This window comes from Pleurodeles waltl, chromosome 1_2 (assembly GCF_031143425.1).
Source record: "Pleurodeles waltl isolate 20211129_DDA chromosome 1_2, aPleWal1.hap1.20221129, whole genome shotgun sequence".
NCBI classification, from domain to species: Eukaryota; Metazoa; Chordata; class Amphibia; order Caudata; family Salamandridae; genus Pleurodeles; species Pleurodeles waltl.
Genome location: NC_090437.1, coordinates 659079657 through 659104735, shown reverse-complemented (window position 1 = coordinate 659104735; position 25079 = coordinate 659079657). Strand labels below are relative to the sequence as shown.

Sequence of the window (25079 nt, the reverse complement as noted above, 5' to 3'; positions counted from 1 at the left end):
AACAGGCAAAAAGTGAGGGCCTTCTGCTACCAGAACCCAGTTTCCTACAGTTAGGAATTCCCAGAGACAGGATTCCCTTGGATACCTGCTCGCTAATAACTTTGTGCCTATTTGACAAATCTCCACAAAGCTTTCCAGACCTATACCTTTTTCTACATTGGCTGCAAAGCTTCGCACATCAAGATGATGTAGAGAAAAATGGGGGGTCCCAAAGGGCGTTTTGGCACCAATACATTTTACACAGACTGTACTTGTGCGTAGCGTCCAATCACCCAGTTGGAGTTACATGAAACTTTGCAAGATTATAGATTAAGGTGTGCAGACTGTTCGTTTTGGTGGTACAGGCAATTAGGGAATTTTAAAAGTTATAAAGCATTTAAACTTGGTGATATCTGTTGCAGTAGTTTTGCAAAACTTTACAAAATTACCATGGTACATGCTGATGACAAGACATTATGTAGTTGGCTAATAACTGCCTTTACAAAAGTTAAAGGCAGCCATAAATACTCCTTAGCTGTGTTCTGGATTATGGCTTTAGATGTAGTTAAGTATTAGCTTTAGAATTTCTAATGTGTGGGTACTTTAAGGTTGGTTTGTATAGAAAGAAAAAAAAAATGTGGTCTTAACTATGACAAAAATGTAACCTTCGAGAGATATCTATATATATATATATGTATTTTCATACTCATAAAGGGCTTTCAACCAGCCCTCTTTATACATTGGCCTGTTGTTGTGTCAGCTACATCATATCATCGTTGGACATGGAGAGCACGCCGAAATGCGCTAAAACCCATAAATGGGGTTAATGATGCAACATGTACAATGTAATACAATATGCACATTATATCAAGAGTTTAAAGCACTGCAGAAGTTCCCATTGAATGAAATGTGTTGGCATTGGCTACAAGTGAAATTATATCTGGTTAACAAATTCTTCAATAAAAGATTATGTGGTAACCTAAACTGTCGACCACTGTGACACCATTAGAGACAATATTTGACATTTGGACATGCTCATCATGCACTAAATTGGATTTTATTGGTATTGAAAACGTTGCTTTGTTAGCCCTTCTGCCTACACAGTCTCCAACTTCACAACATTGGTGTCATGCTAGAACGTATCCATATTTATCACCTACACACTACCTGTCTTTTGAACACATATTGTTAACAGGGTTCTAAAATGGTGGTCATGTATGGCAGCACAGCATGCTTATTTCTGGTTGAAATTATGATTAATCATACTCATACCACCTATGGTAATGCACAAAGAAAAACCTTATTTAGAAAATTTGAGAGCGACCCACCAGATGGCCCGATAATGCACAACCTGCAAATCTAGAATAGGATCACACTGCAAGGCAGCCAGCCCACATCTATTCTCCACTCTGCTCGAACCTGAAAATCCACCACTTCATGCATCACCTGGTCAGACAGTAATCACCTGGTTGCTGGACTATTGTTAAATTCCCTCTCCTGCCTCTTGCCACACCACCTCTCCCACCTGCAACTTGCTTCTTTTCTTGTTGCCCAGAGCATCAATCAAGCACCCTTCTCTCTGCCCACTGTAAACTTCCTCTATTAATGCTTAGTCCCAATCTCCGGTTCTCCTGCCATCCTTCTGTTCCAGTCACTGTAATATTTCTGTTTCAGCCCCTACACCCCTCGTTGACTTACCTGGTACTTGAGTTATTGACTTTGTATCAGGTAATGTAGGAGACGGTCCTTCTGCAGTTATTGTGGGAAGACAGCAGTGAAGGGGCACAAACAGACAGCTAACCACCACAAGTTCATCTAAGTCAGGCCCTCATCCTTCCTTCATTGCCACCGGAATGTCACCTTCCTGTGTTCAGCTCCAATTCCTCTCTCATTTTCACCTTATGATTTATTTCCCATCCTTTATCCTCTGATGCCCCTCTTGAAAACAACCTATAGCAATGACTGATTTTGCAGTGCATTGTGTTCCAAGAAGTCAACACTCACACCCAACAGTTAAAGGGTGACATAAACCAACAGACAGGAGAAGATTTAAGGGGTATTTTATGCAAACGTTGTTAAAACTGTGAAAAGGCAGTACAAAGAGGCTTAGAAAAGAAGGATTGCTTTCGAAAGTGAATTCATGCTACTGCTCTACACATTACTTTTAAGACCTTACCATCGTAATGAAGAACTAATGGATTAATAGCATAGCTACTATAACGGTGCGAAGTGACTGAGGACAGTAAATACAGGGAAATGCCTTTCAGCAGAACTCATGAAGGAAAAGTGTACAGCATTCAGAAAGACGTGTGCAGAAAACTGAAGGTTTGTGAACAAGCTATTATTTAGCTAGGAACTATGGAGGCAGTATTACAGCAGGCAGTAAACTAATCAAGCTCCCAATTTAGCCACAAAGACCTATTAATCTATGGCCCACAAATCAAGAGGCCTCTTAATTCCGATGGCGTGAGTAAAGGTAGTTACCAGTCCAAATGGAATTATACAATTCACAGATTTATTTTCACACTGTTAGACCGAAATCTCGATGTGAAAATCCAAGCAAAAATTTGTAATCACTGTGGGACAAGGACTTCCCGGTAACTTCTCATTTCTAAGGTGATCCTGCAGGTCCCCACTTGTAATGGCCCTATTTTACACACACCAGCAGGTGCCAATACCCTTCAGTACAGATAACTCTGAGGATAGGTATAATCTGGCCCATTTTACGAGCCACTAGTAAAAAAAAAAAAAAAGGGCCTATGTCTATTATAGGGTTAATAAACAATGTTTTCTGTTCTGAGGTCACCTGGAAAGCAAAATACAAAGAAAGTAATAGTATTGGTTCAAGATTCAAATAAAATCCAGTGGTGTACAATAAAATGAAAAGCGTGGCAATGTTGACCATTTTCTAAGTTACTCAAATGCATTACAAAGCCAGGAAGCTGTAAAGATAACTAATGTACAGATATGTTCATTCCACAAAAATGACATTTTATTAAAATTTTTAGGTAAAAAAAAAAGTTAGTAAATTTTAATTCATACACAATTCTTAGAATTTGGGAGTAATTTATCTAGAGGAACAAAACGTTCTTACATACCTCAAAATTAGAAGATTTCTGTATCAAGGAAAGGTAAGATCTGAATCTAGGGGCTGATTGAAAGGATCACAGTATAAAAGCTTTAGTTTTACGTACAGTATAGTAAACTGCATTAGTAGTTTCAATAAGGGATTTTCTCAGGAGCAAAAAAGCTTAAGAACTTATTTTACAGATGTCTCATTTGCATATAGTTCTAAAAAATGTTCATAGAAATAATTGCATAGGGATTTAAATATAAGGCCAAGCATTATTAAAGTAAAACGAAGAACTTAACAGGACACATAGGTTTCAAAATATAAGTTTTCCTTTGTGAGTAATACATCCCATATACTGCCTATTTAAAAAATCACAGTTTGTTGCTAGTATTACCAACAGCGAACGGGAGCTGTCCCAATCTTCAAGCAAACACAACTAGAGAATGTCTTAAAAAAACAAAATAAAAACAAGACAAAATCTAAAATGTATTTTCTAAACCTGATCAGTGTATTTGCACAAAAGTGCTTAGTACGTACCTGATTATTAACATATATCATCTCTAGTAAATAATGTTATGCTTACTACTTTTTAATTAATGCAAAATTGAACATTGCTGCATGCCATCAGTGGTTTGCAGGCTTGCTCCTTATAATTATTAAAACTTTCTAAGAGTGAGATCCCACCCGGCAGAATCATCACTACATGAACCACAATTGGGTCATTAATACTATACAATGCCTTGAAAGGCCCATTATAGGTCTGACTTCAAGGCCCAAGACTAGTGAGTCTCCACCTGCTTATAAAGGGAGGCAACCTGTGAACTCCCATATATTTTTACCTTAATAAAACATAAAATCATAAAGTGTTGAAGTACATATCACGTAACATAATTCAGTTCAACAACACAAATTATTTCAATTTATTTTGCTCTACCAGTAGCTTAATCTAGCGGTACAAATGATAGTGGTGTTTGAAAATACTAATATTGACTCAACTGCCTGTGAGCCGGCAATGATATGCTCATTTAGATGTTGTCAAAAATTTGACCCTCAACATAACTTTTTAAGTGAAAAGTGCTTGAAAATTGAAAACTTGAGAGAAAAAAAGAAAATGAAGAAAAGGCGTTTCTCAGGGGAGCTAGCCAATAGTATTTTACATGTTATTTACATATCGTACAGCCAAGAATAGAATTAATGATCTTAGTGTGTGTTGCAGTGAAAGCTCCTTAGATTTGTTGGATTAATGCACAGTGCTGCTGAAGTCCAGCTGGTGGGCAAAACACAAGCCATTCAGCTACCATTACAACTGTAGTTCTTAGTTTCTTTCAGTCCAGAAAAAGCAAAATAACCAACTGATGTTGTACCAGGATAAGGATGACTATTCATTTAATGCTCTTTGTCGGTGTTTCCGTTTCCGTGGATTGCCTTCCATCCTTCCAAGCCTCTCTTGTGCTTTTTAGCGCCTGTGTCTTCTGTTGGTCCACTACCACATAGTCAACCCTTTCATCCACTCCACTGCTGCCAGATCCATGGTTCTTGCTCTACAAAAAGGAATAATTGAGCAGTGTAAATGCATGGACATAATTTAAACACGGGTGTCGGCCGAGCACCCGTGAGCAAAAGCAGGGAGAGAGTAAATGTGACAGGAAAAAATATATAAGAAAAGCTAGCCTATTTACTGAATGCTGGTTATGTTAGTGCTGAGTGCATGTCTAAAAACAAAAGTATCAAGTATGCACAGTATGAAGAGGCACAGCCTTGCTTAACAACCATGAGGATTTACAATTAAATCAACCCTAATAAAAAAAAAAAAATAGAAGTTAGAAGTAATTCACATATGCCGTCTTTTCACCTCAATGCTAAGATGTATGTAACGTTGCAATATTTTTCTACATAATATCTTTGCAGGCAGCTTAACACCAAAAGTCGATGGGGTCCCCTGTAACCGACGCCTCGGTGTAAAACGCCCTTCTTGCTTGGTTTACATCATCTGCGTGAAGGTTGCCAACAGCAGCGCTCCCCAGTACGCTGCCACTATTAGCACAACTGCATTCTGCAATGAGGAGTCCAGCTTGTTCTATGTTACACTAGAGCTCACCAAAGAACCCCCTCTGCCAATTAACCAGACTGAGTTCGGCTGCTGCAATGACACTCAAAGAGAGGCAGTGCACATATGCGTAAAAATGTGAAAAGCTGCATTAATATTCAAAGTTCTGTAGGAAAACCAGCTAAATTCTGTAAGGAAAATGGAGAAAAATCACACTAATGTCTTGGCTCTAAAAACACACTAATGATCTCCACACTTTTTAGATGCACTTTTCCATTTTTTTTCTATTTTCGGCTTGGCGTTATCTGTGCTGGAGACAAACTACCAGGTCCTTTTATCATGCATATTATAGTACCATTTCAGTCGGTACAACTGCCTCCACCCTGGTTTGTGGGCTCAGAAAACCCTTTGTGAATCATGTAAGTTTATTTACAAACCTCAGAGTGAAGCATACACAACCATGTCTCATCAGAAAGCCAGGTACGTACCGTCACAAGGGATACACATGCTCAGACATACTAGCCCTCACTATCACGTGCCATTGCTGTTCACCTGCACTAGTAAGGTAACATCTTTTTCATTCTACGTTTGGCAGTGGCATCTCAATCTTCGCTGAGTGGGGTTGTTTCTTTTCAGAAGTGTTGTATAACTAATTCGAGTAAGCGGCCTAAAGCAAGATGGCGATGCCTAGTGCGGTCACTCCTCAACAGCTGCAGGCTGAGAAGCCTCCCGTCACGATTACGTGTTAAAGCATAATTTACGAAATTACGGATAAGAAAGAAACAATATCGCTTTGCAATATTAAGAAGAAGCTATCATCTTTTGATACCAGCGCCAGTAAGAAAATACAAAACAGAATATGAGTACAAAGTGAGAAAAAAAGACAAGGCAAAATAAAAGCTAATTACAGAAAATAAAACTCTGCAATTTTGTTTGTCGTGCTGGGCATGTTTTTGTCAATCACACGCCTTCTATCTGCAGGGCTCTAGAAGTTCAAAAGAAGTATGTCAATCACCTCAAGGGCAGTGGACAGGCATTGATTAAGATGACTCAAGCAGTGTTTGGTCCCTGCTCCACAGAAAGGAATGAAAATTATGCTAAGCCTTCAGTGACCAATTACAAGGCTGTAAAGAAGAGTGTCATGCAAGCCAACAAATGGTAAGCAACAAGGGGGCTCCAAGCCCGTTTTTCGTTAATAAGTGTCTCACAAGTGCATGCTATTGCAGGCTTGACTCTAAAAAGCTAAATGCAGTTGCTGCACAGACTGAAGAACTCTGATCGCTTCCAGCATTACGGCCCATACCGGGAACAAATCCCATAAGGGGTGGATAAGAGGTATCACCGGCATGGACACCCTAGGACAATAGGCTAGCGATGGAGTCTGCAGTCTACACAGAGGCAGGTGCACCATTAAACAAAAGGAAGCAGGTGAGGTGGCACCTAGCGGCCAGGACGCTACCTATGTTTGCAGCAAACATGGGCCAACAAAGCGGGCAAAACAGCAACTGATGGGTGTAATTTAATGGGAAGGAAAGCTGGAATGGCAGCAATATAATGGAAAACAAAGATGTGAGTAAAATGGTACATAAACAACCTGGTCAAAAGTGGGGGCCTGTATGGATGACATCAGTGTGCACCTTGACAGTGTGGATATATGGGTGAGCACAACACTGCTGAATGTCCCACACAATGTACAGACAGGAATAAATGGGCACCAGGGCTGGACCAGGAGGGTAATATAATGTACCCAAGAATTTGAGCCTAAAGCAAAGCTATAAAGGAGAGCAGTAAACTCCCTCCCAGAATGTGCAAAACAGATACAGGCAATCTCCTGGCTACTGGCACTGGGAAACTGGGATAAGTCATATTGACCCCAAGGGGGAGAGTGAAACAGATCTGAATAAAGCCCAAACTGGTCACTGTACTAAGTAACTAGGAGGTGAAAGACAACGAGGGGGCCTTATTTGCAGACGGACACCCCGTTGTGAGCCTGTGAGAAGACAGAGGAGGAAACTTGACCATAAGCTCCTCAACCTCTGTACAGCAGAGATGAGAATATACCCAGTCAGACCCCCAGCAACAAGGACACAGAGATCCTTGCACCAGGCTTGTTTCTGAGGAGAGATTATCAGCTGCACTTAAACATGTTGGCAGGCACGAGCAATTGGGATGGTATCATTACACAACTGCTTCAACTCTACCAAGAAAATAGGGGTCTCATTTCGCCTTTCCAAGCAGTCTGACGGGGATTAGAGAGTCCCAACACAGGAGGCCTCAGAAGATTGTGAAAGATTCACAACAGGTTTCGTGATGCAATTCCTGGAAGAGATCAGAGCTGAGTAAGGTGTGATATGCAAGTCGGAGACCTAGGCAACGGAGTGAACTTGCTGGAGACTACACAAGACAAAAGAAATGTAGAACTGGAGGAATACAGAACCTGTCTAATCACCCTGAATGAACAGTTTATTATTCTCCAAGAAAAGAAGCAGGAAGATCTGGAGAACAGTTTCCATACAATGATCACAGGCACCTAGCACTCGAAGAAACCAACAAACTTTCTTGCACCACTTTGAAGAAAAGGAGACAATCATGAGGGTGGTCTAGAAATGAGGACCTATTCCATACAATGGTACAGATGTGCAGATATTCTAGGACCTAACCCCCATTAAACTCATTGAGCGATGGGCTTTCAAGGATTTGACAGTTTTACTTGGAGGAAAAGATATTAAGGATAAAGCCATCCTTTCCAACTCTGTTTTCAAGTGGCAGGTGAAGAGCTGGTCCATGAAATCCTAGAGAGTGCCTTGTAGCATTTGGAGTGTTACCCCACACAGGACAATCTGGAAATTAAGTGCCATGGGAACATACTTCAACCAAAATGCATGTAGCTTAATGGGCAGAGAAGGCGCACATCGAGAAAAGAAGAAATACCGGCTCGATGTAAGGTGGTGTTGGAACATCAACAAATAGTTAGTAACACTCACCTTCAAGCCAAGGAACCAAGGACGAAAAGTAGACTGCTGCCGCCAGAGAATTGGGAGAACTTAAGTATGACCACCTAGAAGGCAGGGGGCTTCAGAATCATCAGTGTGTAGAGATGTGGTCTGTGGTGGAGGCGGTGAGTCACAATCGCAGACAGAGGCCAACATGCTTGATATAGTTTTATGGGCTTCTTGTACTTAGGTCTATAGACATACTGTGTTAGAAACATTATTAACTTTATGTTCTGGTTCGTAGAGGTTGCTTTAATCATTCTTTGGAGGGGTATGGTTGTTGAAAGGGAAAGAAGAGTGAGGGGAGTAGGCCACCTAAAACTACAGCAACACATCTTGTGTTTGAAACTCAGTCATAAGAATGGGAATGAAATCATTGCCCCAGAATACACAGAATTTCTACATTAAACGTCACTACATACGTCAGAGAACTGAATAACCCGGAAGAGGGATAATTTGTGAGCTAACACTACTACAAGCAAACACAAGGCTTTTCCAGGAGACCCATTTCCTGTGACAACACCAAAACCGATTTCGAACCAGAGAGTTTCCGAAGCAATATTTATGAGAGGGAGAGAGAGGGAGAGCGAGCGAGAGAGAGAGAAAGAAAAATCACAGAGCTAAGTATTCTGATCATTCAAAACTGTACCATACAGATTGAAGGATGCTTAAAAGATAAAGAGGATAGATGGATAGTAATATAAGGGGTCCTCCAATGGGGAACCACTGACACTTGAATCAGTTTATGTGCCCAACTATGGCCAAGAGGAGTTCCTTAGTCAAATGCTACACACGCTAATGAATCTGGCCCCAGTGTAAATGGTGACTGGATGGTACATCAGATAAGACCCAGAATAAGACTGGGAGATGGTGGCTATCTCGACAGCATGGAAGACAGTTACAGGATCTGAGACTTGCAGACTCTTGAGGGGCTAGCCACCAGCTATGGGTGGATTTCTCCCACTTCTCCACAGCAAACAAGTGCTATGCCAGAACTTATATCCTCCTAGGCTATGCCGCCCCGCACAGGGCCGACGAAAAGGGGGTGTGGGGGCCGATGGAAGACTACAAGTTGCACTTCTGAAAAATCCCCCAGTTATAAATAATAGTATAGAGGAATACAAAAAATACAATGCTACATGAGACATTAAGGCAGTAACCTTGTGAGAGGCACTGAAGGCAGTACTTAGAGGAAACTTTATAGCAGAGGCTTCAAGACTAAAAAAGGTTGGAGAGGACCTAACTATCCCGACTACATAAAGAAGGGGGGGGGGTAGGGGGCAAAACAGATACACAAATACACAATTTAAAAAAAGAGAGGTCTGGAATGTGGCAGGGAAGTTTATCATCTATCTAAACTTGAGAAAAAGTTCTATGGACTAGGCAACAAACCTGGTAAGCAATTAGCTAACCTGCTCAGAGCACACCAGGCAAAAAGACATATTGTGGAAGTGAAGAGCCAGGAGGCCGCCTATGCGCCAAAAAGAAGAACCAGGCCAGATGCTTTAAAATCCGTTATCAACATCTCTATACAAGAGATTCAGTATACCCACAGGAAAGAATGCAATATCAGTTCCAGAAACTTAGTACCATTTACACAACCCTCTAAGTCAACATGTTGTCCAAAGAAGAAATTAAATCTAACAGACCAGCTTATTTGATACTCTCAGGCTCTGCAGTAGTACAACATGGGCCTTCCCTCTTGTGGAGCTGAATGAGAGAGAACTGAAGGAATGTGCTCTTTCAAGAACATCATTGCTACTTTCCCTAGAGTTCCAAGAATATTGGAACTCTCCTGCCTTTATGCTGTACTGAGGAAGTCTAACCTTGCAAATAATTGGATTTGACCTAGGATTCCGAAGAAAGTGGCAACTTCCCAGGAGCTAGTAGAAGCCATAGTAGTGACATGTCCTCTTGTAGCAGCAGCATATTTTCCAACATGCCACACTTACTCCCTAGTATTAATGTGATATTTGCTACTAAACAGATGCCCGATTTCTACTACTGATGCAACACCTCCAAATTGCTCCTTTCTAAATCACTCAAGAACAGCTCCTCGGGACTCAACATACAGCAGCTCCTTGAATATCCAAATTGCCAATGCACGTTGCTTCAGTTTTCCCTAACGAGCTATCTATTTCTCACTTGAACTGACTGGCAAAAAAGCTGCAGTCTTTCATCTTAAATGAATAGCTTTACATTGAAAGTGTCTTAAGGAACTTAAGCTAGGGAACTTGAACTATGTCAAGGAGTAACAAAATGGTTACTTACAGGTAGGAATAGTTTTGCAGCTTGAAGAATATTCTCGATGTATATACAGTGCATTATTCCACAATCCACTGGCTGGGTTCTGGAACTGTCTTTGTAGTCTCCCCCGTTTTCTTTTCCAAACTTGGGCAGCATCAACCATTTCCTGCCCTGTCCATCCATTACATCACACGCCTGCTGCAAAAGCCCCTTTGTACTTCACCATCTTCAAATTCATTTTTTCTCTGTTCAGCCCTGCCAAGTTTCCCAGGTCCATGAGTGATGTGTTGCTCCATTCCATATTTTTTCTTTGAATTCTGGGACTTGTAGTCTTGTTTTTTCCATCATAAAACAGGACTACAGCTCTCAGAACGCAAAGAAAAAACCTGGAGTGGAGCAGCACATCACCCATGGACCTCGGAAACTTGCCAGCTGTGCCCATTAGGTGACTTGTTTTAATTGCAGCTTCTCAGTTGTTCTATGTTTTCTTTAGATGTTTGTTGTCTTCAGCATCCTCCTTTACAGGGAGGTTAGCATGTAAACCATGAACAAAATTGAGGGACTGGGAGTAATAAATGTTCAGCACACACAGTCCCTTCTATAAATATACTCAGAACTGTACTGTTCCTCCTATCGGCCTGATAATGAAGCTTGCCACCCTCCTGGGTGGGCGAGAGCTGTTGCTATGAAAATTAAAATATTCCTTCTGACCTATCAACGGATAGGGTACTCGAATGGGGATACCTTAGTCTCTTTGGTTAGGACCAGAACAATGTGTTTTGAGTATTGGTTAGCTTGTGAATCCAGAAATTCTTTAAGGTGCAAAAGTACTCCTGCAGGTAAATAACCATTTAATTTTCCAGTGTGAATATTTTTGGACTTTACATGGTGTGCATTATTTAGTAGTATTCTCCCCTCTAGTAAGGCTGGGTAGAATGAGTTTGTGGATGTGACCAGGGGCTTTAGTACTTTCATTCCAACCTGCGTCTCCATTTGCTTGGACAATAGCATTTTATGCAAGTGTGTGTGGAAGACCATGTAACTGCCAAACAGATATTGTTTATCGAAACACTCACTATGAATGACAGTGTAGCCCCTTGTCTCCTTGAGTGCGCTCTTGGTCTCTGACCAAGCATTATTCCAGCTGTTTTGTAGCATGTCTGGATTGTTTGGACTATCCATTTTGCAATTGTGCCTTTGCTCACTGGTGGCCTTTGTTTCCTACTATGAAGGAGATGAAGAATAGGTGTGCTTTCTAAATTTCCCTTGACTTTTGTAAGTATTACATGAATTCTCCCTTGTATAGGGCTCTTTCAGCCTGCGTTTTTGGATCCTGGTAGAAGGCCAGTAGTTGTGTTGCTTGACTGGCATGGAAATGTGAGAACATGTTTGGTAGAACTGTGGCTTGGTCCTCTTTACTACTCTGTCCTTGTGTATTTGTAAATAAAGTTCCTGCGCTGGAGTGTCTGAAAGTCACTCTTGTGACAGCGATCAAGAACACTGCTTGAGTGTTAGGAATATGAGGTCTACTTTATGCATCAGCTTAAATGGGGACTTCATGAATTTTGTTAGCACTAAATTTACATTTCATAGGGGTAAGGCACTCACTTTGGTGGACTACAACTCTTTGCCCCTTCCAGAAATCTCTTGCCCACTGGTGTATTCAATGAAATTCTTCCTGTGACCCATCTTGTGTAGGCTATTATGGCAGAGAGGTGAACCTTGAGAGGAGCATGCTAAACTCTCATCTAGCAGATGACTGGGGTATTAGACCACAGTTGTGTCCTGTGTCCAACTTTCATTGAGTTTTTGCCTGTCATACCAGTGTGAGAACCTTCTCCACTCTGCTGTGTAGCCCCTCCTTGTGCTATCTCTTCTGGCTTCTTTATGTACCTCCATGGTACTCTGTAAGAGCCCCAGGAGGCCAAGACCTCAGGAACCATGCTGCAGGTTGTTAGATTTGGGTGGTATAATTGGTACCTTTGCATTGTTAACAAGCCCTGTTCAGGTGGTAGTCTCATCACGCCGCCTTGTGGCATCTCCACCAGATTTGAGAACCTTGTCTATGAGTCCTGGACGCTTAGATTTCCCATGTAAGCCCCCCACCCTGTATAGGATGTGTCTGTTGTGATGTACACTGACAGAGCTGGGTGTTTTAAAGGCCTGCCCAATTTGATGTATCCTGTGCTCCACCACATATCTCCCTCTGTACTTTCTCTGAGACAACCACTACATACTCCCAACTCCTTGTTGTCTGTGACCAGTGACACAGTAACCATTACTGTTGTGGTCTCATGTGTAACCTGGCATATGGTATTAGGAATATGCACGCCGCCATCATGCCCATTAGTTTCCCAACTGTCTGAAAGCGTCCCTTCTGGCAAAATAGTTTGTTCTATCAGTGCCAGGATTCTTTTGAAGATTGGGAAAGCCTTTTGCCACTGTAACGTTTAGTGCTGCCCCCACAAGTCTCTTCTCTCTCCCTGGCGCTGTTGACGATTTCTCCATGCTTAGGAAAAGCTCAAATCTGTGGAGTGTCTGATTAACAGTATTTCTGCTCCAGGGCACCAGGTGAACAATCTAACCTTTACTAGTAAGTCGCCTAGGTAGGGGTGAACTTGTATCCCTTCGTCTTCTCAAGTATGCTGCAACTACAGCAAGCCACTTTGTGAATCCCTCTGGTGCAAGTTCTATCCCAAAGGCTAGGCCCCTGAAGTGGTAATGGACCTTGTCCTCAATGATCCTCAGGAACATATCTCTTTAGTTCATCTGCACATGCAGTGAGGTTCCCTTGAGATCTATGTTTGCCCTATAGTCCATCTTCTGCAGGCGCTGGGTGTCCTCTTGCACAATGACTATCTTGGACTTTTGCGTCTTTACAAATCTGTTCAGGGCACCCATGTATGTCCAGAATGGGTCTGGGAGTACTGGCTGGCTTTAGTACTAAGAAATGTAAAGAGAAAAAGTCTTGGTTTCATGGACTTCTAGGACCTTTTCCACTGTGTGTCTGTTTAGGTCATTGACCTCTTGCTGCAGCTCCATCCTTCTCTTCATCAGGGCCTCCATTTCGACTTTGAGCCCTTGTTTTTTTCTTCTGACCTAGAGAGCTCTATGTTCGAGTTTGAGCTCTTCCTCTATGTTTCCGATGCCTCCTTCTAAAGGGGGAGGGGGACCTTTGCTCCTCTCACTTTTCAGTGTTGGAAACAGTTCTGATGGTTTTTTGCCAACTGTGTCTTTTGACATCGAACTGTAGTTTCCTTTTGTTTGTGCTTACCTTTGGTATTAGGGTGTGCTTGTCTTTGGTATTAGGGTAGGTTTTGAGAGTCTATTGTCCAAATGCTTTAGGTAGGGCTGACTCCACCCATGTTACCTGGCACTTCTTCATCTCGCTGTCCTTCGCCAACTTCTCCTGAATCTTCTCTCCCTCAGTTTCAACAACCTCTTCGACGTCAGAGCCTTCTCCCTATGCTACTTCTGTTTCTTCTGGGTTCTCCTTGTTGCTGGACAGACAATTCCGGACACAATGAAAGAATAGTGGAATCATGTAAAGCATATGAATCCAGAAAAGATTAATGCTGCAAAAGGTAAAGTTTCTCTTTTCGGTGTTAAGAGGTTTAACCCAACCTATAATCAAGAGTGAGACAACTCATATTGTTGATGACTATAGTGAAGAAACGCAGTGAAGATATGATCTACACAAGAGCAAAATACTTTTTAAGATTAATGTTGAGCTTTATCATCAGGTGCAGCACAGGTGCTCCTCAATTTATAGGTGATTCAACTAGTCAAATTGCAAATATATATATATATATATATATATATATATATATATAAGGTTAAATGTAGCACAGAAGTGTTAACATTAGTGCAACGTGAGAAACCACAAAAATTACCTTGATTCTTGGTGACAAGGAAGGATTAGAAAACTAGCACAGCCAAGGAAGGGAACGGTGGTGTGTGCAGAATGGAAGCAGGGCCAGGTAATGAGAGTTAATTGGAAGAGATGGGGCGTGAAAGGAGCTTGAAAAACTGCCCCTTAAAACATTGACAGAGAGCAGGAGGATTCTTAAAGAGTAAGCGTCAGTCAAGGAAGCAACTGACCCAGTCATTTGACCAATACACAAGGAGCTGGACAGCAGATAAAGCGGTTATTGATGGTACAAGCATGAATGCAATGGCAAAGGGAGACATTTTAAAAAGAGTGTAGAGAAACTAGAAAAGTGTGCTTAAGCAGGTAATGGAGGCTAAGATCACCACACAGAGATTATAAATAAACAGATACATTTATTTTATAAATAGTCAGTCTTCAGCCTGATGTACCTTCCGAGGTGGTGTTGATTTTCCAGATTCTAGATCCAAATCTAAATATTCCACCTGCTTATCACCTTTCGGTTTCACCACTGGGCTACTTCCTCCGTCAAGACTACTGCTGCCAAACAAGTTCTAGAATGATAGCAACAATAATTAGAAATCTGTTAGAATGAATTTATCACAAACAACATAGATCCAGCTCACAAACGGCAGATGGAAAAAGTAGATTATCCCCTCCCCATGCTGTAGGTTTTCTCCTACATTTCTCCACAAGGAAATGTAAGCCCATGGAAGAACAATTTCCCCTACACCCCCACCTGACTTCATGGCGTGCCACCTTGTACACAGGCCATGGACAGGAGTAAATCTGCAAGCTTTTCCACTGTGGAAAGCTATGTACAATAAGTAGGCACATTCTCACAAAATGTGTGTTTGTGGGTGAAAACTCATTTTACTAGCAGGACCAAAATACCCACAAACCTGCACCAACCCTTAATTTGCAAATTCAGTTATGAAATAATATATTATCAAAATGTCAATATTTACAAATACCACTTTGCAAGGGTGAAATGTCACATTCTTGTTCTGTAGCGAAGGATTAGAAATTGGCTCTGAGTAAACTTTTACTGTGTAAGTACGCTGAACTTGGGAAAGCAAGTTTTGTGAATTATGCCCCAGATATTTACAGTTTAAAGAAATTACTCTTTTGTAAAGAACTGTGTAAGCGAAGGTGAACAAAATAATAAACAACTGGTTTATAGAAGAAGGAAAATCGGTTAGAACACATCTCATATAAGAATGAAATGTCTTTCCTGAAAGCCGCCGGATTAATTAAGTCCATTGCAAGAGTAAATTTCTCTAGGGGCATTACGAGCTGTGACTATTTTGTTGGAACAGTATAGCTTATGTGAACAATGGATTAAATGCTGGTAGTGTTTTTTGCATATTTGTGGCTAGCTTTATCCACAGGGTTGTAGGAATAGCACAAGGTGTGTCCAGATTTCTACAATGTATTTGGCAGTTTTCAGTTGATCATTATACCAAGGAGCAGATGGATATTTTTGGAAAGTGGGTCTGGTTATGGGAGAAATAGGAGTATCCAGAGCTGTACATAGCAAGAGATTTAAAATTATCTGGCGCTTCCATGATATCTAAGGAAAAGTCAAACTGAGTGGATATTAATGACAAAGCTATATTGGAAGGATTAATGTTAGCCCAGGGATGGCTGACTTAGTACTAATAGCGCTGCAAATGTTCTTAGCTGACTCCTTAACAGAGTGTGAAAGACACTGCAAAGAGGTAGGACCACGTTGGAGGTGGAGGGGTTGTCGGGAGGGGGGGATAGGGATTAACGGGGAAAGGGCCTGATGTCAGGAAAGCTAGGTAAAATGTGGTCTAATAGAGGTCTGGCTTTATGAGTAGAAGCCGTTGAAAGCAGGGACACATCTAAAACCTTGAATCTATAAGAGATTTTGTAATAGCGTTAAACTGGTTGTCGAAATGAATGTCAAGGTCTCCGTAGATCCGTAGAGTAAAAATGGCAAACTTAAGCAAAAATGGTGTTAAAACATTGATTAAAGATGCACAAAAATCGGTAATGGGTCCTGAAGAGGGCATAAAGCATAATATGGTGGGGCAGACTGTAGGTGCGAAAACTACAGGTTCGCCCTCGTCAAAAACAAGTTAAGAATGGCACAGTAGATAGATGCTTGGTAGATGACAGCGAGGCTACTGTTTTTTTTTTTTTTTTTTAAATATATTTTATTAACCTTTTGTTGCTTTACATTTATACGTTTGCTCGAGTTAACAACTTGCATTTGTTGTATGTGAGCATTAAACAGTCTGCATTTGTGACACACATTATACAAGTTTAGTTACTTATTACTTTGGTATTGTTAACATTTTCTATGCATTCGTTGGTACTTGGTGTTGATATACCCAACCCTATGACGAGCCGTGCTATACACTTCGCAATCTTATACTATCAATTTAACTCATATATGTGATCAGTCAACTTAAACCCGTTCTACTCTGTATGAGAGCGAAGCAAACTGAGAAAAAGAAAAAAGAGAGAAAAAGAAAAATACAAAAATGGATAGAGAAAAAAAAAGAAAAAGGGGGGGGAAATAAGCAAGATAGGAGAACAACTTTACGGCGTTATGTGGGTGGGATTTGTAGCTAACGGTGTTTGAGGAGTTAAAGCATGTCAGCATGTAGGGGGAGGCCAGGCGCACCATCGCGAGAGGGGGGACAACAGGCCGTTCGCTTCATCCCCGTATCCAATGGTGATATAGTATTTGGTGGCTCGTTGGTTTCTGTTTCGCGTTCCTCAGTGTGGGCTCTACGAGTGTTCAGTTACCCCATGGAATTCCCGGGGGGTCCCATCCCATAGGTCAATCCACCAAGATGTGCTAAGTATCTCCCACCATTCCCATTGGGGCTGCTGCTCTCTTGCATAGTCCAACCCAGTTCGCCACTAAGTCTTCCCAGGCCGGGGCAATAGGAACCTGACGGATGCCCTTGGCCTCCTCCGCCTTCAGGACCTGTAGTTCAGCCCTGGACCATTTCGTAACATCCTTTTTCCAATCAGCCAGTGAGGGGTGGTCTGAGGATTTCCAGCCCTTTGAGATCAATCTTTTGTAAAGGGCCAGGGTTAGGTCCAGGAAACGCCCTCTTACTTTCCCGTTTAATGCTGCCGGCCTGAGACCCAGTAAGCACAGTTCCGGGGTAGGGAGTAACTCCGTACCGAATAGCTGGGACAGAATAGAAAATATCTCCTTCCAACCAACCTGAAGCACTGGGCACCCCCACACCATATGGTCAAAGTCTGCCTCACCCCCCCGACATCTTGGACACGCCCTGGGGGGCCCCCCGTATATACGGAATAGTCGGTGCGGTGTTAGGTACGTTCTGTGCAGGTAATTATATTGGATGTATTTTAACCGCGCATTCCGTGTGATCGTCTGGGGGTATGCCAACGTTTTGTTCCACTCAGGGTCAGACAAGTCCCGCCCAATCGTGCCTTCCCATCGCTCCCTCAATGACTGCAAGGGATCTAATATGGATTGTAACTGGGTTCGGTATATTTGGGTTATCAAGTGGGGCTCCTCCCCCGACGTCAGTAGGAGGTGCAATACTCTGTGAGGAGTGGGTTCAGCGTTTATCGTGCACCAGTGGTCCTTCAGTGCGTGCACTAACTTCCCGAAGAGCAGGAACTGACCCCGGGGAACACCCACCCCCGTTAGATCAGCAAAGCCCCTCAGTACCCCCCCCTCGAATAGTCCACCCACCGTCTCAATCCCTGCACCCGTCCAGGGACCGAGTCCCAGGCTTTTCGGTCCTTTCCCCCCAGACTCCATAATCAGTGCCGAGAGCGGTAAGGCCGGGGAGTATGGTGGGCCCACTCCTACTCTCTTCGCGCATCTCTTCCAGCATGCCATTGCGACTTTTAACATCATGTTGTTTCCAGGCAGGACTATTTTCTTGCCTGTCATGTGTGTCGTATTCCGTGACGTGTCCATTACCCCCTGGGTTGTCCACAGGTCCAGGTGTCCCTTGCCCGCCAGCCAGCCGGCTACCCACTGTAGTTGGGATGCCAAGTAATAAGCCTCAAAGTCGGGGGCACCCAGTCCTCCCATGCGGGTCGGCCTACAAGTGGTCGTGAGTGCAGTGCGTCTACGTCCATTGTCCCAAATTAGCTCTCTAAGCAGTACGTTCAAGTCACGGAACGATACCGGAGGGATCAACAATGGTAAATTGACAAAGTAGTAGAGGAGTCTTGGAAGCATGATCATTTTAGATAGTGCCACTCTGGCCATTATTGATAACTTCAGGGAGCGCCAAAACCCTACCGAGGACCTCAAGGATCGAGTCGCTTTGCCAAGGTTACCCTCCCTGAGATCTTCCAATTAGTGGAATATTTGAATACCCAAGTACCTGAAGGACCGAGGGGCCCAGTTCACGTCTGTCGGGCATGTTGGTGGGCGCTCGCAACCTGCAGTCAAAGGGAACACGTATGTTTTGCCACGGTTTAGGCGCAGTCCCGAAACCACCCCGAAGTCCTCCAGTGCCCCAAGTGCCCAAGGGATACCACTGGGACCGTCCCTAAGATAAATTAATATATCGTCAGCGTAAAGGGAGACAATGTGTTCAGTTGGCCCCCACTCGACCCCCCTACCCACACCCCCCTCCCTCAGCCGAGTCGCCAGGGGCTCGATAGCCAGGGCAAACAGTAGTGGGGAAAGGGGGCACCCCTGTCTAGTGCCACGGAACACCGGGTACGCCCTGGAGATTGTTCTACCCGTCCTCACCCTTGCTAGCGGGGACGAGTACAACAGGTCCACCCATCTAACCCAGTTTTCTCCCAGACCCATTTTTAACATCACCGACCTCCGGTAGTCCCACCGAATTGAGTCAAATGCCTTCTCGAAATCCACCGCCAACAGGGTCCCCGCCAGCGGCCTCAGTTCTTCGGGCATGTGTAATAATGAGAAGAGTCGCCTAAGGTTTAAAGAGGTGCTGCGACCGGGAATGAAGCCATTTTGGTCAGCATGTATCAGTGTGGACATGTGGGGAAGCAGTCGGCCGGCTAAGATCCTGCTGAGGATCTTGAAGTCACTATTTAGCATGGATAGCGGGCGGAAGTCGGACACCGAAGCCTCCCTGTTGGCTGTCTTGGGGAGTGGGACTACCAGCGCCTCACGTAGTGTACATGGTAGCCCCCCCTTTTGTATTGCCTCCGCATACATCTCCGCCAAGCAGGGAGTCAGTAAGGATTTATATTTCTTGTAAAAATCCATAGGAAGGCCGTCTGTACCAGGGGTCTTCCCAGGGGCCAGCTGCGTTATGGCATCATTTATCTCTTCCATGGTCACTGGCCCTCCTAGCCTATCCCTATCCTCGAGATCCAGCACCGGTAGGGGGATCCGTAACAGGTAGTTGTCAAATGTCGCCGTCTCCAAGTCGTTAGGTCTTCTATACAGGTGTGCGTAATAATCCCTGAATGCGTCATTGATGGGGCCTGGGCATAGCCTACGGTTTCCCCTTCTATCCAGCACGCTTGTGATGGGTTCACTATCTCCGTTTGGGCGCACCAACCATGCCAACAGTTTACCCGACCTCCCCTCCTCAGATTGTATGGATCCTAGATATTTTTGCATGTCATGGCATCTTAGTCTTTCTTCAGCCTGTGAGTGTTCTCTGCGTGCTTGATTATATTTTTCATCCTCTTGCGCTGCAGGGCCCTGTCTTAGCTCCCCCTCGTGTATGACCTCCTCCAGGGCGGTTAGCTCCCTCTCTAGTGTGCGCCTCACTCCCGCCGACTGCCCGAGACAGAAACCCCTCGTCACCACTTTGAGTGTCTCCCACTCCACCACCCTGGAGGGGGTGGATCCCTTGTTTGTTTCAATGTGTTCTGTTAGGTGGTTGCGCAGTGCCTCTCTATATGCCTGATCTTCGAGTGTCGCAGGGGCCAGTCTCCATGACGGGATGGGCGGCCTGTCCCGGGATACCCTCATCGTTAGTAGTAGAGGGTTATGATCCGATATTGTGCGAGCAAGGTATTCAGACTGGGTCATATCGCGAGCCAGTCCCGAGGTGCAGACCACCCTATCAATTCTAGTGTGCACTCGGTGGAGGCCCGAGTAAAATGAATAGTCCCTGGCGGTTGGGTGCTGCACCCGCCAGACGTCCACTAACCCCCAAGAACTCAACCACTCAGTTAGATTTTGTGCTGTTTTAATTGATGTTGCCCCTTGGAGCGGTGGGGTAGACCTATCCATGTTTATATCTAGTACTGCGTTGAAGTCCCCTCCTATTAGTACTTCCCCTGTGCTCTGGCGGGTGAGGTGACTTGATAAGCCGATCATGAATGGGATCTGATCTTGGTTGGGGGCATAAATGCAACTCAGAACTAACGGGATCCCCTGTAGTTTCCCCTCCAGTATCACAAACCTTCCCTCTTTGTCAATGCTGGAAGACTCAACCGTCAGTGGGACCCCCGCTCTAATCCAAATCAGTGCGCCTCTTGCATAAGCTGAATACTCCGTGGCAAACACCCGCCCCCTCCACCTCCGTCTTAGTTTCTCTCCCTCGCCCATTGCCAAGTGGGTCTCCTACAACATTGCTATCTGCACCCCCCTTCTCTTGAGGAATGATATAACTCTATGTCTTTTAGCCGGAGTGCCCATCCCCCTGACATTCCAGGTTATAAGGTTGTAGTCTGCCATCCAGTGCTTGGGACCTGCTCGTGGCAGGTCTGGCGCGCCCTTGATCTCAATAGCCTCCCCCACATGCCCACCCCTCTACTGTAGTCAGATTTCTCCACCCATTTAGCCGATTTAACTTGTAAATGTAAACCCCAACTCCCAAACCCCAGGGCGCCTCCGGAACTGTAGGTTGCCCAATAAACTGTGCTATAATGCAACTTTTCCAAACACATAACTGCAGTACTCGCCAGCCAAGTCGGACAGGCAAGAGTCGAGTCAGGGGGGGGAGCCAGGTCCGGAGGGGCCACTCGCTCAAGCAGTGTGCTATGTCTCTGGGCGCCGCTTCACGTCCGGGCTATACGAGCTCGTCGGCTGTCTGTGGGGTCACACTCGGTGCTGGCGATAGGCCCTCCGAGTCCTCGGCAGAGGACACCATTGTATCATCGGACTCTTCTTCGGTCCCTCCTCGGGGGGGGGGGCACCTCACCACCCACCCGAGCCGCCGCCTCTAGGGCCGCCCTCCTGTCCGTTTTTCTCTGCGTTTGCGTTGGTGCCAACCGAGGGCGGTCACTTGATCTCTTCCCCTTCGGGGCTCGGCGGGCTCTTCTCGCTCCAGGGCTTTCACTTGCAGGTCTCACTTTTTGGGATCCACGCCTCTCAAGCCATTCCCATGCTTCCTCCGGCGATTGGAAGAATGTGGTCTTGCCCTCCACCATCACTCTTAGCCTGGCCGGGTATAATAGCGAATACTGGATCCCTTCGTCTCGGAGGGCTCTTTTGACCATTAGGAATGAGTTTCGCCTGTTCTGGACCTCCAGCGTGAAATCCGGGAACAGTGTAACTTCCCCGTTCCCTACTTTGAACGGGCCCGTCTCTCTGGCTTTCTGTAGGAGGATGTCCCTGTCTCTGTAGTGCAGAAGTTTAGCGATTATAGCACGGGGGGGTCTGCCAGGGGCTAGAGGTCTCGATGGTACACGATAGGCACGTTCCAGGGTGTAGAAGGGGGTCAGGCATCCCGGCGCAACCACCTCGCTCAACCATTTCTCCAGAAAGCCCACCAAGTTTGACCCTTCGGTCCCCTCAGGGAGGCCTACCACTCGCACATTGCTCCTCCTGTTTCTTCCCTCCGCGTCTTCGGCACGTTGTTCAAGTCTTGCCACTCTGTCGGTCAATGAAGTTACCTCCGCCGCTATGTCTTTCTGCCTTGGTACGATGTCCGCTAATATGGTTTCCGCTTCTTTGACCCTGTCAACCAACCTGTGATGGTCAGCTCTCAGGAGCCCCACCTCAATCGCAACCTGGTTGATGTCACGTTGCAATGTTGATTTGGTATCCTCTATGGCCCCCAGTATCTTGTCTAGGGTGTCCTGAACTTTAATTTGTGATTGGTTTAGTGAGTCCACTTCGCTCACCCCAGGTGGCAACTCGTGGTCCATGGTTCTATTCTTGTGACGGCCCTTGGGGGGCATCGGTCTGACAAGCAGGCGCGCCTCGGGGGCCCCGGCAGACGGCCCGCGCGCGTTCGTGTGAACCACAACTAGGATTGTCCCTTCTTTTCGGACTTTGGAGCTCTAACTTCTACTCTCTGTCCTTTTTGGCCGAACTCCAAGAGCTCCGCTGGTTGTGTCTAAATTGCGGCTCCCAGGATGGGGGGCACTCATGCAGTAGGTCGCTGCTAATTACTCCCTATTTCAGCCCTGGTGCCTTTGTTCGGATTTCCAGTCAGGCCCTGCCCCGGCAGCCAGATCCAGGCGCCCGCCACAGCCAAGGCCCAGTCATCCATCCAATGGGGCACTCACCCACTTTCCAGTCCTCTTTCCGTGCTCAAGGGTGTCCACCTGATCGTGTTCGTAATCTTCTCTCCGGAGTCAGTTGTGCCCCAAGACGTCCGGTGGCTCCGTGGTCCCCTCACGCCAGACAGTTGACCCGGGGCCATCCGTTATGCGCACCTCTCTCAAGGCGCAACACATGGGGATCCGTGTTCAACTACTGAACCTCCACAGATGACACACTCCGTTAGGCAGCCCATCCCGTTGCCTTTTCCGTGCCCAGGTACTCCAATTGGGCCAAGTACAATGCCCTCAGGTCGGCTCTGGCAAAGGTGGGGCCGTTACGCCCGCTCCGTCGCTTCCGCTGAGGGCTTACACCAGGGAGGGCCCCCAGTTCTCTCCAACTGCATCAGGGGCCCCAGGGTCCGCGATCTGGACTCGCGCCGCAGTTGCGAGCACAGCCGCACCTGGTCCGCCCGCCTTGTTCCTGCTGCTGTCGGCCGCTCACCACCGGGCCGTGGCTTTCAGCGAGGGGAGGGGCCGCTAGCCTCCCCTCGCAACGGTAAATTCAGCCTCCGACGCGAGCGCCGATGGACTCTGGCCGCCCGCCTCGCTCCCGCCGCGGCCGACCGCACGTCAGGCCGCGGCTTCCAGCAGGGGAGGGGCCGCACGCCTCTCCCCGTAACGGAGCAAACTGCACCGCCCGCCTCTCGCCCCAGGACTGCGTTGGGGGCCCAATCGCGCCTCCCGGCGGTCCGCCGCAGGGAGCCCACACTCCGTGAGCAGGCGGCCCGGACCAGCGCGCTGAGAAGGATTAATCCGGCAGGCCCCTCCGGAGCTAGATAATCAGGCGTCCGCCATGTTCCGGACCCTGGCCACGCCCCGACAGCGAGGCTACTGTAATGGTCAACCATAAACCTGGGTTGAGAAATATCTGCACAACCTTGAACACATCAATTAGTGGTATGACTGCTTGTACTGGTTAAGAAAAATCAGTGAATTTGCTCTGCATCATTTTCAATGCAGTATACCATCACTGTACCAGGAGGTGCAGGCTCAGATATTCTGCAGCACGTAGGTGGATAAGGCACCATGGAGACCACTCACTCCATATAGTTGCCCTATCTGAAGCCACCTTCTCTATGCCAAAACTCCTAACCACCCGTCACGGTGATAGCAGATAGGCTCCAGAAGCCACACCTCCTATTAGTTCCAAGACAATGGTACAGTAACAGCTAGGGCAGAAAAGAGTAGTAGAACGTTACCATCGGGGAGAAGGTCGAGTATTATATTAATTCAACCAGCTCCCCTCCCGCGTAACAGAGCCCTTTCTCATTAAAAGAAGGGTGGCATGCTCACAAAATCAAGCAGAAGTTTGACGAGTTGGAAATAACAGACAAAGTAGCCAAAATAAGTATTTTCTTGCAGTCAGTGTCCAATTTCACATAACTTTATGTTAAAAGGAGCAGCTAAGTTATCTTAGCAAGACTCCTGACCCTGGCTTTTGTCACGAATGTCCAACGTTTAGATTACGTCAGAGAAGTAGCACAACAGAGTCTTAGGCGCTTTAGGGGAGTCCACCTAGAAAGAGATGTAGTTAATGGATGCTGGTTTTGGACACACATCATTTCTCAGGTTACCTGGTTGCATGTCCTGTGGAACATGCAATTCAAAGAGGTGTGTCGTGTGCCAGCGTTTGAACAGCTAGGAAGGCTTTATGTTTATGTCAAGGTATGTAGTACCGCCATTTTCAGATAGATGTAAATAATATAAATGTTGGCTTTTGACAGGGAATTAGTTTCCTCTTTTGTTTTTTAAATAAACTTTTTATAAATAGAATACAAAATGTGCAGCTTAAAGCGTTTTTTGTATTTTTACTGTTAGATGCTTTGTTGCATGATCGTGCATGATCGTGCAACAGGCACCGATTGTGTGTTTTATGCACTATTTTCTATGAGCGCGTAGTAGTGTGAAAGAGACCGTCAGGTAAAATTTTATAAATTCTCAACTGAAGATATCATTTTCTGCGGGTGTTTAGTAGTGGAGGTTAGAAATCATGCAGGTGTCACATACTTGTTCTTCAGGGGCCAGGTTTGGATTCATGGGTACATAATTCTCTTCACTGTCCAGTGAGTCACTGCTAGATGCTGTGCTGTGAACGGACTCCGGCCTGGAAGGCATTGGAAACCTAGACGAACTAACAAAGCAGAAAGTATTTTACACACAAACACCCACGGGTTTTATACGTCTGCATAATGTGTTCATGTCCTTTCTCTAGAGCACGGGTACCGACTGATGCACCTCAAGGGCTACACAGTCCCTTTTTTTCAGTATAATCAACTGCTATGCAAATACCCTCCCCCCCGCCCATTTATTGGTTGTGAATTTATCTCATGAATATTAATTGTGGAAACCCAAAGCGCGACGGGATTTGGTGTCGAGGCTGGTAGGCGA

At 45.3% G+C, this 25079-nt stretch overlaps 1 protein-coding gene across 2 annotated transcripts in view; it reads right to left on the bottom strand.

The window, feature by feature from the left end:
* Positions 1 to 2949: 2949 nt before the first annotated feature.
* Positions 2950 to 25079, bottom strand: part of GAB1 (GRB2 associated binding protein 1) — a 340128-nt gene continuing 317998 nt past the window's right edge. For both annotated transcript variants that reach the window (XM_069242593.1, XM_069242594.1), the window contains 3 exons: positions 24699 to 24822; positions 14660 to 14782; positions 2950 to 4593 (listed from right to left, as the gene is read on the bottom strand). In XM_069242593.1, the coding sequence (XP_069098694.1) occupies positions 4435 to 4593; positions 14660 to 14782; positions 24699 to 24822 (406 nt within the window). In that variant the 3' untranslated portion in view covers positions 2950 to 4434. The remainder of the gene's footprint in view (positions 4594 to 14659; positions 14783 to 24698; positions 24823 to 25079) is intronic.